This window comes from Cynara cardunculus, assembly GCF_001531365.2.
Source record: "Cynara cardunculus var. scolymus isolate 2C chromosome LG 10, CcrdV1, whole genome shotgun sequence".
Classification (NCBI taxonomy): Eukaryota; Viridiplantae; Streptophyta; class Magnoliopsida; order Asterales; family Asteraceae; genus Cynara; species Cynara cardunculus.
The window spans coordinates 12,420,095-12,434,117 of record NC_037537.1 but is presented as its reverse complement, the minus strand read 5'-3'; the positions used below and the strand labels follow the sequence as shown (position 1 = coordinate 12,434,117).

Sequence of the window (14,023 nt, the reverse complement as noted above, 5' to 3'; positions counted from 1 at the left end):
ATTTTGAAAACACCATTGTGTCACTATCCCCGGTCCAGACATCACATAGAGATATGGGTGGAAAGCTATAAGATAGTGAAATGGTGAAGTCCGAGAGGAATGCCTTCAAAATAGATGGTGGAACTTAGTTTCGAAACACTGCTTGCTGTAGCATTGCTACAGCATTGGCTGCTGGAATTTTAGTTTGGGTCTCACCTTAAGTCTTACACCCTTGCTTCTTTTATATATTATGTATTCTGTTTTGGATCTCCTTAAAATCAAAGAAAATTCTTCAAAATCGTCATCTGAAATCATCTCTTTCATTGGACTCTAATCTAATTTTGGCTACAATCTCTGTGGACGATAATCCGGTACTTGTACCACTTTATTACTTGAAAAGACGACGTTGGGCCGTATTGTATACTTGCTTTGTGGCCCAATTTCATTAGTCTAAAGGTGTGAAATATAACCCGACCAAGTTTTTGGCGCCGCTGCCGGGGATTGCTTCGCTAAAGTTTTACTTTGAGTAAATTAAAAGATTTGATTTTTCTATTACCATCGGAATCGTTTTTAAAAGTGGTGTATGCCACGGTTACAACGCGGAGAATTTTTCGAATTTGATCTCGATATTGAGAGAACGTTTCACCATAGGAGGAGGACTCAAAGAGCATTTTTTGCTCTACTCCCTCCAAATATGACGTTACCTCCCCCAATTATTCCGGAAATACCACATTTGGAAAACCAACCGCCGGTTTTTGAACAAATTCCATAATTCCAGAACTTTCAACAAGGACACCCCCATAATGGTAATAATTTGGACACGAAATCAGAACCTAATGAGCACCAAAGAGCACAAACTCCGAACATTATTAATTTGGCAAATTCCAAAAATGGGAGGATCATGGACTATGCTATTCCGGATTTTGAGCAATTAAATTCCGGGATAGTTAGGCCACATATGACCGCTCTCCATTTTGAACTCAAACCCATAATGTTTCACATGTTGCAAACAAATGGCCAATTTGCCGGATTACCTTCGGAGGACCCACATTCGCACTTAAAATCTTTTATGGAAATCACTGATGCTTTCTTGATCCCGGGAGTGTCAAATGACGCTCTCAGACTTACTTTATTTCCATTTTCATTGAGGGATCGGGTAAAAGCATGGTTTAACTCGTTAACTCCGGGTTCTGTGCCGTCATGGAGTAACATGGCGGAATTTTTTTTGCGAAAATATTTCCAACCAACAAGGAACGCTAAGTCCAGAAATGAGATCTGTCTTTTTAAACAAATGGACGATGAGGCTGTTCCTGACGCGTGGGAAAGGTTCAAAGAACTGTTAAGGAAATGCTCACACCATGGCATTCCGTACTGTATTCAACTCGAGACGTTTTACAATGGGTTAAATCCCATGGCAAAACAAATGCTCGATGCGACTGCGGACGGAGCCTTTACAACCATGACCTATAATGAAGGATATGAAATCCTAGAAAAGATATCAGCCAACAATGGGCATTGAACCGACCCTCGTGCTCAATCACAGAAAAAGATTGCTGGGATACATGATGTAGATGCATATACTGCATTAACAGCTCAGCTTACCTCCATGACCAACCTGCTGAAAAATTTAACTTCTGGTCAGGGAGGACAACAAGTTGCTAATACACCTGTCCCAACAGTCCTATCTGTGCAGTGTGTGTGTTGTGGTGGGGAACACTTGTATGAACATTGTCCTCATAATTCTGAATACATAAACTTTGTTCATAATGGATATGGTCCCTATACCAACAATTACAATGCAAGTTGAAAACAACACCCGGATTTTTCTTGAACCAGTCCATGTTTAAACCCACCAGTCCATAAACAACAAGGAACTTCTAATTTCCAACCATAACATCATGGAAACAGTTCTAACTCTCACCAACAAAGTTTTCAGAATTCCCAACCATCTTTTCAAAACAAGCCACCTCCACAAGCTGATTTATCATCTTCTTTGGAAGCAATAATAAAGGGGTTATTTGCGCATGCTCAATCTCAAAATCAAGCTTTGATAACCCAACAAAACTCTCAAAATCAATCTCTTTTTAATCAGCAAAGTGCGGCTATCAGAAATCTGGAAACCCAAGTCAGTCAACTTGCACTCAATCAGACCAATAGAGTCCTTGGTACTTTGCCTAGTAACACAGAAGTCCCGAGAGCCTTAGGAAAGGAACATGTGAAAGCAGTGACCCTTAGGAGTGGGAAGGAGTTGACTGAAAAGGTGCAAAATGCTAGTGCACCAAGTTTGTCAAAAACTGATGCTACAACATTGGTACCTGCCAAAGAAAGACCGGTCCAACCTTTAGAGAAGCAAGCATCTGAGACCACCACTTCTATTCCCCTAAGATCAGACTATCCCTTACTGTTTCCAGAAGATGTTTTAAAAAAATCGGAAGGGACTGAGGTTTTAGAGACCCCTAAGTTTGATGTTAAGATTCCATCTAAACCTTCAAAGTGCACCACAAAGACTCAAGGCATTCAAGACCCATCTTGCTCAACACATCCAAGCAAGAATGTGATAAAACCAGTTCCTCCTTATGTTCCTTACCTCCAAAGGTTGAGGAACCAGAAAGAGGAATTGCATTTTAAGAAGTTATTGGATGTGTTCAAAGAATTGCACATCAACATACCACTTGTTGAGGCAATCGAGCAAATGCCTAGTTATGCTAAGTTCCTCAAGGACATCTTAAGTAAGAAGAAAAATCTGACCGAGTATGAAACCGTAGCTCTTACTAAAGGGTGTAGTGCACTTCTGACCAACAAGATACCTCCTAAGCTTAAAGACCCAGGAAGTTTCACTATTCCTTGTTCTATAGGTGGGAAAGAGATTGGGAAAGCTTTGTGTGACTTAGGTGCTAGTATCAACCTCATGCGTTTATCTGTTTTCAACACCTTAGGCATAGGGGAGGCTAGACCTACCACGGTTACACTCCAATTGGCCAACAAGTCCATAGCATACCCTAAGGGAAAGATTGAGGATGTGTTAGTGCAAGTTGACAAGTTCATATTTCCGGCAGATTTTATCATTCTAGACTTTGAGGCAGATAAAGACATTCCTATTATTTTAGGAAGACCATTTCTGGCCACCGGGAGAACTTTGATAGATGTCCAGAAATGAGAGTTGACCATGAGACTCCAAGACCAAAAAGTCACATTTAATGTCTTCAACTCTCTAAAGTACCTTGATTACTTGGAAGAGTGTTCAAGAATATCTGAGACAGAGGAGATGTGTTTGGAAGATGGAATTCAGAAAAGCCTTAAGTTGGAAGAAAAGTATGGTGAGGAAATAGAAGAAAATGTTGAGGAAATAGAGGAATTAGGAACTAATGTTGTCCTAGTGGATGCTGCAGCATTTGAGCTGCTAGAAAATGGTGAGCAAAAAGACTTTACCCCGTCCATTGTTTCACCACCTGACTTAGACTTGAAACAACTCTCACCTCACATAGATTCTGAGAATGATGCACTCTTGCACACTGCCTCTAAGACATATTTGGTTGAGATCATGACTTTCCTTGGAATGCCTGAGACTGATTGGAAGCCTTACACTCATTTCATGTTGAAAACCTTTAAGGCTGCCAATTTGTCCTCTGATAAGAATGTTTGGATAAGCTTTATTAGATATTATTTATCATCGACTAATCAGAACAACTCCATTTTTGTAGAAAGGTTGGTGCTTTTGTTTAGTCTCATAACAGGTGAGAATATCAACTTTCGTGAAAACATTTTGAAGGCCATCAAGGTGGATAATAAGAGTCTGTTTGAAGAGAATGAGAAGTTGAAGAAGGAAATGGCAGCTCAGGCTGCACAACCTACTCCTTTGGAGTAGGGCAAGTTCTAACCACTTTATTTAGCTTCATATTTTATCTTTTTGAGTCGGGAATAGTTTTTTATACTTTATAGTCTTATTTTTTACGCATGATCATTTCAGTTGAGGGCTGTTAACACATGAGATCATAGCCCGAATAATTTTAGTGATTGTTTGTCATTTAATCATGGTACTTTGTTTTTTGCTAGAACTAGCAAAACTCTTTTTGGGAAAACACTTTGATCACACAATCACCATTAGGAAATGAGATAGGCCATCTTTTCTATGCTCATATTAGCCACTTGCACCCTTTAAACACCATTTACCCTACATAACGCCAATGAGGACATTGTCATATTCAAGTTTGGGGGAGGAGTTTACACAAGGACACAAAGTCAATACAAAAGAGCAAAGCTTTAAATTGACTCSTTATTACACAAAGGGTTTGGAAAAACACAACAAAAGTCCCATAGGGGCTATGTGTTTTGGATAATATTATAAAATGGCACAACAAGAATCCCATAGGGATTATGTGCAAACTCCAAACAAAAGAGGCCAAAAGGCCCAAAAATTTGAAAAAAAATTATATGTGGAGTATACAAGAGAAAAAAGCTATGAGAGAAAAAATACGCCAATGAGAAAAAACCCGATAAGCCCTAATGATCCTAAAATGGTGGTTGCGTTTGAACTTGACAAAGAAAAGGGAATGCTAGCCTATGGTTCATGCAAATAACTTAGTTTTGATTGACACTTCTTAGATTTATGAAAGGCTATGAACATCATAATGCTATAACTCTCTTTGGGAAGGCACTTAATGCCTTGATCATGCATTTTAGTTTATATTGAGTCTTTATATTTGTCTTTTGGTTGCTTGGGGACAAGCAACGGTTTAAGTTTGRGGKTATGATATGTGTTGAGAATTTAACACATAACGCGCTATTTTTACATCTTTTTAGTTACAATAATTTCTTTTCATTCCCACTTTGAGTCCTTTTTATTTATTTCGTTATACTTTTGTTATTATGAAGCTAAATGTTGTGGTTTACTTGTTGGTATGTGTAAATGATGCTAAATGAGAGTTTTTGTGAAAACAGCAAATGCTGCAGCATTGGTGCAGCGTCGACCTGATTCATRCAWGRCTTTTTGGAGGGCTTAATGAACAAGACGCTGRCTTTTTGAAGATGGAGGACAGCTGGAAAAAGCTGGATTTTTAGTGGAAAAATCAGATGTACTCTTTAGTTAGGCTTATGTACTTTTTAGTTAAACTTTGGTTAARGATTTGTACTTTCTAGTTACACTTTTGTTGCTTTGTAACTARCTTTTAGAAAACTTAGCCTACAAGTATTTTTATTTTGTCTTCTAGTAACCCCTTTTGGGTATAAAAAGAGGGCTTGAGGTGCCTTCTAAACCATCATTCATTGGATCCTTCATTGGATCCCTTAATCACTTAATCCTTTTCTCCATCTTTTCTTCCTTCTTTCTTCCATTAGCTAGTTTTTGTAAACCCTCTCCAAGGGTGTTCTTCATTTAAGACTTCAAGTTTTTCTTCATCTTTTTCTTTATTTACTTTCTTKTCTTTTRTTTTCCGTCATTTATTTTCTCGTCTTTTACATTTCCGCTATTTACATTCCGCTATTTATTTTCTYGTCATTTACATTCCGTCATTTATTTTYCGCTATTTACATTCTCGTCATTTRYATTCCCGTCATTTATTTTATMGTYATTTACATTTCMGTCATTTATTTTATCGTTATTTACTTTACGCAATTTACRTTTATGTCTTTATTTTCCRTCATTTATTTTTTACTTTCCGTTATGAGTACCTAAGCTTTTATWGCTTGGGTGTGASAYGGAAGGTGAGATTTTTAAAYCAAAYGAAAGTAGCTAAGTGTTTCGTAAACGACGTTCCATTGTTTCATTCGAGTTTTTATAAAACCAAGCACACTTCTTGACGGGTTGATCACTTGAAAGTGTTAAAGTGCAATGGACTTAGAGATAAGCTATCAATAAGCACGTCAACTTGGATGACATAAGAGGTAGACTTGAGAAAGTTGCCGACAAGGAGACTTGTCATTTATGTTTTTCAAAACGTAACTCCCGACGGGTTGGTCACTTGTAAAAGTGTCAAAGTGTGATATATTCAGAGATGAAATATCAAGAACACGCCAACTCGAATGATATGGGAATCGACTCAAGAGAGTGATTTTTAACAAATAGATTTGTTTATCCATATATTTTGAAAACACCATTGTGTCACTATCCCCGGTCCAGACATCACATAGAGATATGGGTGGAAAGCTATAAGATAGTGAAATGGTGAAGTCCGAGAGGAATGCCTTCAAAATAGATGGTGGAACTTAGTTTCGAAACACTGCTTGCTGTAGCATTGCTACATCATTGGCTGCTGGAATTTGTGTTTGGGTCTCACCTTAAGTCTTACACCCTTGCTTCTTTTATATATTCTGTATTCTGTTTTGGATAACCTTAAAATCAAAGAAAAGTCTTCAAAATCGTCATCTGAAATCATCTCTTTCATTGGACTCTAATCTAATTTTGGCTACAATCTCTGTGGACAATAATCCGGTACTTGTACCACTTTATTACTTGGAAAGACGACGTTGTGTCGTATTGTATACTTGCTTTGTGACCCAATTTCATTAGTCTAAAGGTGTGAATTATATCCCGACCAATAAGCAGCCCAATTAATTTAATGATTAATTGATTATTTTTTAATACTCATTTAATAATGATCGTTTGACCAATTTACCCTTTGAACAATTGGTCATACACATATCAATTAATACATTAATTAAATTATTGTTTATTTAATCTCATTTAATAATAACCGTTTGATGATAAAATGAACGATCAAGATCGGTTCACATAGTTTGTACCATATGATTGGTTTCTATTTGAACCAGCCCCTATATATATGAGGTAAACTTTGCAAACCACGTTATTTGTACAAACCGTACAAACCTCATTCAATCAATCATAATTTTTTATTTTGTTCATTTTTTTTGTAATTATGAGAGGTTGATTAATCATTTTTATTGTGGAGGATGTTAATCATGGATATTATTACCTTCATTATTTTAATTTTAGAGAAATACATGAAATAGTTTCATTAAAATATCATTAAGTATTATATGAAACAATTTCATAACCATATATGAAACAACTTCATCAAAAAAAGTATTATATGAAACAATTTTACAAGATTAAACAATTTCATGAAATTTTTTCATAAGATTAAATAATGAACTCAATGGATGAAGGTGGTTTATACAAATTAGATGGTTTGCATTTGTTCGCTCATCTCTCTCTATATGAAGACAAACATCAGTTCGGAGGTGGTTGTTAATATCTAATATGAAACATCATGAATCAAGCTCAAAATTGTTGAGGTCGAGTGCTACTCTGTTTAAGAGGTTGAAATAATTCTATTGTTTCTTTTCTTTGATCCATCCATCTATTTTAATCCTATGGTTGTGAATACATTACATTTTCCCAAAACTAAGGGCCTCTTTGGTTCGGTTCAGGGTCAATTTCCATTTAGAAGATGCATCTTATTTTTCAAACCGACACAATTGACTTTTCCTTATAATCAAACCACGACTTTACATGTCTTTGATCCACCATAAAATGACAAAGCTGCACCTACTGGATAAAAATCTTGGTTCCGCAGCTCACGACAGCAATAGGTGAAAAATACTCTTAACATGAAACTTGCCAAAAGGAAAATTGTTTTTCTTCCCTTGAAACATCATAAAAACATGATAATACACTGATGAACAAAATATACATGTTCTTAGAGTTTATAGTCACTTGTAACTCGATACGAGACAACAAAAACCCATTACCTGCTTTTACGACATTTACTATGCACTTGAAAGTTGCATCCAAAAACAGAATTCCCACAAACCACCAAAAAAGAAAAAACACGTCGAATCTGAGTACAACTTACACTATTTAGCAGTAACATGTACTCTAAACACGCTACAAGGTAAGTCGGCATTTGGTTCGCTTTCCAGCACAAATTCACAGTTGTCTCCTGGCTGAATGCCTCTTTCCTTTGCAAACGCTTGCCAACTTTGTGTCAAAGCCTTTAAACCCAACTGGTTTTGATATAAAACTGGCCAAAGATCACCACCGTTTCTCAGAAGAATTACCTTTTTCAACTTCACCCATTCCGGCAATTCCTGCATATCACCATTTATAATCTTTAGTTTTCTAAAATATGACCATCTTACGCTCCCAAGACCTCACTTCACAAGAGAGATTTAGGAATTGTTTGGTTGGTATTCCATTAAGTGTTGTATGGATAAAGCTGTTTGTGTGGATTAATATGTCCGTACAGATTGGGAAGGTTTTTGTTTGTGAGGGTTTATTAATAGATGGAAGGAGCATGCTTTTTAACTAGGAGGGACACGTTTGGAAACAAACTTGTCTTTCTGCATAAAGCTCCCTCTTATAACCCACTTCCTATATCATTAAGCCACTACCAAACAATCATTATAGCTGATCAAAATAAGTTGTCTCATTAAGCTGCTAACAAACAGGCCCTTACTGGGTTCGTTTGGTTTGGTTTAGTGGTCTGAAATATGTTCAGTGGATGTTTAAAAGGACACATAGGGAGTTCATATAAATACGTAGACTACATCATTATACGATAAAAGTATGCATACAAGAACTATCATTTTCATACCACATTGTTTTGGTAGATTTACTTTAAGAAACAACCATTCTCAATGTTCTATGATCAATAGAAGCACTAGAAATTTTTTGGAAAGATTACCTTCTGGGAAACATAATCGATGAGCATAAGCTGAGAAAAGCCATAACCATCTCATTATTTGAAAGACGTAATTGAATAATTAGTTGCTAACTATGATGATGGAGAAATTTGTTGCTAATTATGGCGATGGACAAATCTAACATCTAGGTGCCGGTTAAGCAACCCTAACTAATTGAAGCAATAAGAAGATTCCAACGCCTAAACAGCCGCTTAAGCAGCACTAAGCAGGGATTGTTAGAAGACCAATAATCTTGTTAAGTCCCCAAATTTATGTTGATTTGATATTTCAGAACTTCTTGATGGCTAATATATACACAAATTATGGGTTTGTAATGAATTGAAATGGAGTTTGTAATGAATTGAAATGGAGTACGGTTCATGCACAAGAACTAAGGCCATTAGTCTGATTCTAGGGTAAATCAGTGAAGCCCTCGTCTAAACAATTTGAATAAAATCCTATGTGATCTGAAGTTTTTAAAGTAAATAGAGTCTAAAAGACACACAGAGAATATAGGTTTCCGAGAATACGTACAAGATAATGGTAACTACTCATCACCGCAGAAAATAAAGAGTTGGTGGGACCAGGCGGAAGCGCCTCGTCATAGTCAACAGGCTCAGGCTTGACAAATCCATCGTTATCTTTTTCTGCAGGAGAGTTATGGAGGAGACCTGTCTCGGTATCCTTCAACTCGCATTCTGCATTTAGATTCATTCATGGACTCATTCTCATGTTACAAATTTATAGAAAACTAGAAATATAATTGGAACAAGACACTGTTTGACACACCATTTGATAATAGCTCCTTTTTGGTCACTTTCATTGGTTTAGCTGTTCAATGTAAGCGAACAGTCGCATGATGAAAACGAGCAAACAAGTATAAAACTATCAATAAATTACGAATCTTACCTATTGATTTAGGAAAAATCCCAGTGGAGGGGGAGGGACAGAAGGCATCATGCAATCTTGAACCTGAGGTGTCGGTTTCGCTTGCCCCGGCCGGTTCTTTTTTAGCCATCTTTGGCCATGCAACTGTTAAAACATAGAGTCATGTTGAAACTTGAAAATAAAACGCTTTTTATGGAGATTTAAGAAAAAAGAACAGAAACAAAGATCAATACTGTCACTTGTCCCAACTTACCCCTTTTATGTCTTTTTAACCATCAAAAAGATCAGATTAAGATCATACAGAACACAACATATGGTTTCACTAGTACATAAACACGGAAACATTTAGATGATTTACATGGGCATAAATTGATAACCAGCTCCATAGTAGACTAGTAGTTGTCCTTCAGTGACATAACTTGTATTAATCTAAGTTATGACAGTTACTGATTAACGTCAATTGTTTTGCATCTATAATGCTTATTGCAGATTTTAATGTAATTATTAAATTTTCCTAAGTTGTGCGTATCAATGTTAATTTTAAAATTGAAAATAGTTTGTTTGGCATTTGAAGTCAAAATAGGACAGACAATTGGAAACAAAGGAACTACAATTAGAACTTGCATGAAGAATTATTGAGGTTAAAAAATGGTGCCTGAAGGAAACATATCAGTTAATCAGTTATCCTAGAAGAAGTTACTGCCTTTGTTTTCAGGTATAGTTTGACTTTTGAGGTCAAAGGGGGTAATTTTAACAAACAAAGATACTCCATTTAAAGAAAAGAGTATAATTTGACTTTGAGATCAAGTGAATTCATTCAACTTCTTCCAATAATCAAGACCTCCATGACATTTATTTTTTCTGTGAATGTGTATATATATATATATATATATATATATATATATATATATATATATATATATATATAAATTTAAGGCATATGAACTAATAGGTTTGTCTTGGAAAGTCAAATTGGAATTCTTTACATGGGAGTAGCAGATATAGAAAAAGCAACCTACTTGGAAGGCTCGAGCTCCTCAATCTCTTCTTGATAGAATTGTTGCATGTGGCTTCACTTGGCATGATGGTGCTTTTCTTGGGATTCTCCCTTGACTCCTCGGATCGTGATTCTAACGTCTTCCCAGATTTGTTAATTTGAGTTGCATTTCCACCGCCTCCGAAAGCTACATTGTTTTTCCGGACATCGTCAGATTCACGGGGGTTAATTTCAGGGATTGACAAGTCATGTAAAGAGTCTCTTGAAGACAGACGTTCAAAAAGGTCCTCGAGATTCTCAATTGCTCTTTTTTGGGTGGGGAGTCGGTCAAGATGAAATCTGTTTATCAAAGTGCTTCTGTGTTCATCTTCTACATGTTCAATATCATTATCRACCAAACAAAACTGCTTCACAGTTGGAGTCTCAGACACCATGTTATCAGGGTTCTCGTCTCTAACCAATTCTTTACCTGAAACAGAGGGCCCAGGTCGAGAAGTCGAAGCAAGCAAATGATTACAAGTGTTCTTAGCATTGACACTTGGTGGTAACTGCACAGCTGTTTCTTTTTTCTTAATTCTTTCTTCTTTGTGTTGAGTGCCTACAGAGTGTCTAATTTCAGGATGCTCGTTGTCAGAATGTTCAGATTGAGAAGGTTCACATGAAATATGATGGTCGTTAGTGTTCACATTTGAGGGTTTACTATTAGTATTATCAGTAACCAATCTTTGCTTTTTCCGAGTGTCTTCCATCTGGTGCTGATTAAATCCGAAGTGTTGGATTTCAGGACAACCACTTTGTCCATACATCAAGACAACAAAGTGAGATTCCATGATGTAATGAAAAACTAAGAAATCTCCCACCTTTAACCCATGAGCAGTTGAAAATGCATTCCAACCTTCTTCAAAAGCCAAGAAGCCATCAATCATAGTGAATTTTACTGTCCATTTCTCACCACTTAAATCCTCAAGCCGAGTTGCCTTACCAACCATGTTCCGTACACTATGAGCAAATCTAGGAGGCAGGAACTGCAAATAAATGCATAAAACAATTAACATCTTTTACAAATAATTCCTCCCTCTTACGAAAAGAAGAGCATTTTCCTTTTTCAGAAGTTTTCTTGTTCAATTTACCTACTTACCCATCGTCATAATCACAAATAAATTTATGCTATTTACTGATAAGTTAACTTAAAGTAAGAAATAACAAACTTGACAACTGACATAGGTGTGAAACCATAAACAAGATATTCCACTTCAACCGAACGATTTGGAAGCCATTTAAAGGAAAGCAATTAAAGTTTGTTAAAAAGATCCTTCCATCACCAAAGCCAAAATTTGCATCCTTACCGAGACATATATGATGTTTTTGGCATCTTAAAGCCAAATGCTTCAAAAATCCTAGTGCCCAAAGTTATGAATTCATCAAACATTTAGACTTCCATCATTCTATGCTAGGCAATCTTTCCATGTAGAACCATACAAGTATATATTTACTTTTTTCGTCTCTTAGAACTTTTTGTATAAAGTAGAAGGCCCATTCAAACTTTCCAGTGTAAGAGATATCAAATTAACTTAAACATGCAGGAGAAAAATTTGCGAGTAATATATCATTCATCTACTTCTAGAACAAAGCCAAAAGAGACCACATACTGAAAATGCAATTGATGTAAGGGCATATCATGCACATCATAGAGTTGGTTTTTTAGTAGATTCATATTACTTCAACTAACAATCTATTCACACGGAGTAAGAAGGCTTATGACATTGAGGCAAAAAGATCACAAAAAGCAGTAAATAAATAATAAATGCGATGAGAACATGTCAATACCAGAACTTTGGAATATTCGTCACCAAACATGACTTTGAAGAACGTAGTAGCAACAGGTGATGGATTTTTATCCTTTTTATGCATCAAGAGACAATTCTGGGTGCACTCCGCACACACCTCTGCCACATGAACCATTTTCTTCTACGGCACTTCAGTACAAGTCATGTTCTCTACAAAATCATCACGAGAATGCAGAAATAATGAGCAAAAATACAGTTACAAAGTTGAAGCTCTTTAGATTGATTAAATGCATGGGGGAAGTTCAAATGGCAATGCATAGAACATGGTGAATCAGGTTTCATTTGCTCATACCAGTTTCCATTCTCTTTTTTGGTGGGTCCATTCAGTTCAGTTCAGATTTCTGCTTGTGCCATATATAAGAGATCCTCAGTTTTTTCTTCTTATGAGAAGATGATAATTTAAGATGATCTGAATGTCTTTTCCATGCCAACACTAAATCTTAATTCAAATAATATTGTCATAATACATTGATATCTGTTTTAATATTTTCCAACTTAATGCAAGAAATGTTCACTACTTCTACATAGAACTTTCTCATCTGGGGTCACAATGTTTTAACGTATGAAGAAACAAGCAACTGTTTGAATGCAAGTAAAATGTCCAACAAACCCTTCAAATATTATAAAACACCTTGAACCCAAATCAGTGTCATCAATTATCAACAGTTAAATAGGTAATTTAGGTTTAAAACCTCTCAAAAAAATGTTGCAATTTTCATATCTAATTCAAAATAGCAATTATTCTCTATGTAAACTGACAAAGGTAAATTATTTCTAATTTCTAGGGATGTTGAACTACAAGGAAGACAATGTTTAAAGTTAATACTATGTGCTTTGGTATAAGTGGCAATACATTGCATACTTCGGGTTTTTTACTAATTCCGTCGATAGTTGTGCCATAGATAACTTTCTACCCATTCTTGACATTGTTTTCTCCCAAAACATCAATTTCTCCTCAGGAAATATACATATACGGCAAACAATTTCGATAAAATAACGAAAATTAAATAAGAACACAAAACCCTAAACCCTACACAATTGTACAAAAATAAAAGCAAGTCCTCTTCCTGCAATAAACATCAAAAGATAAATGCTGCATTCTGTTGAGTGTAACGATCAGCACAAGAAACCCCAAAAATACTGCGATGTAAGAGTAATGGCGATGATTTTGAAGGGAAAGTTAAAAAACGCTTACGTCACGATAACTCGGTCTGAAAAATCCAGTAAACCAGATCAAAAGCACTTATTGCTCTGCTCTTCACTTCGGTCGGTAAATACTGGCGATGCCGTCTGCTTGTGTTCTCCGGGGGTTTTCGAGGAAGGCAGAAGGTAGCCGTAACGTATTATTGTCGCATGTGTCACCTCGCGCCCAAATATTTTTCTTTTTATATATTTTACATTAATAGTGTTTGATATTACTTATAAAAATAAATTATTAACTTATTTTGATCTGGCATCGATAATAAGAAGTTTTTGAAGAAATTAAACCATCCTGATTTATAATAAATTGATAAGTGTTTTTTTTTAAACATAAGTTGTTTTAGATAAGTAATCTCAAACACCTCCTAAATGTTATTATACGTGTTTTTAGAAGTCTTTAACAAATATAGTTATTTTTTTATAAAACTCTCGTATTTGTATCAGTATAAATAAAATAAGAAATTGTTTATGA

General features: G+C 35.8%; 2 protein-coding genes and 1 non-coding gene across 3 annotated transcripts in view; 1 reads left to right on the top strand and 2 right to left on the bottom strand.

Moving 5' to 3' along the window:
* Positions 1 to 1,237: 1,237 nt before the first annotated feature.
* On the bottom strand, positions 1,238 to 1,344 carry LOC112520556. Its single transcript, XR_003070028.1, has one exon. It is a non-coding gene; the product is annotated as a small nucleolar RNA R71 (small nucleolar RNA).
* A 1,327-nt stretch (positions 1,345 to 2,671) lies between these two features.
* LOC112519998 lies at positions 2,672 to 3,136 on the top strand. The gene is made up of 2 exons (XM_025128303.1): positions 2,672 to 2,870; positions 2,916 to 3,136. Exons 1-2 carry the CDS (start codon positions 2,672 to 2,674, stop codon positions 3,134 to 3,136), a joined length of 420 nt encoding a protein of 139 aa, XP_024984071.1.
* Positions 3,137 to 7,581: 4,445 nt separating this feature from the next.
* The window catches only part of LOC112519997, a 9,858-nt gene continuing 3,416 nt past the window's right edge, over positions 7,582 to 14,023 (bottom strand). Inside the window, exons 2-7 of the mRNA XM_025128302.1 lie at positions 12,332 to 12,501; positions 10,527 to 11,529; positions 9,529 to 9,651; positions 9,409 to 9,450; positions 9,154 to 9,317; positions 7,582 to 8,025 (exon numbers count right to left, since the gene is read on the bottom strand). Coding sequence (XP_024984070.1) covers positions 7,792 to 8,025; positions 9,154 to 9,317; positions 9,409 to 9,450; positions 9,529 to 9,651; positions 10,527 to 11,529; positions 12,332 to 12,466 — 1,701 coding nt within the window. The 5' untranslated portion in view covers positions 12,467 to 12,501 and the 3' untranslated portion in view covers positions 7,582 to 7,791. The remainder of the gene's footprint in view (positions 8,026 to 9,153; positions 9,318 to 9,408; positions 9,451 to 9,528; positions 9,652 to 10,526; positions 11,530 to 12,331; positions 12,502 to 14,023) is intronic.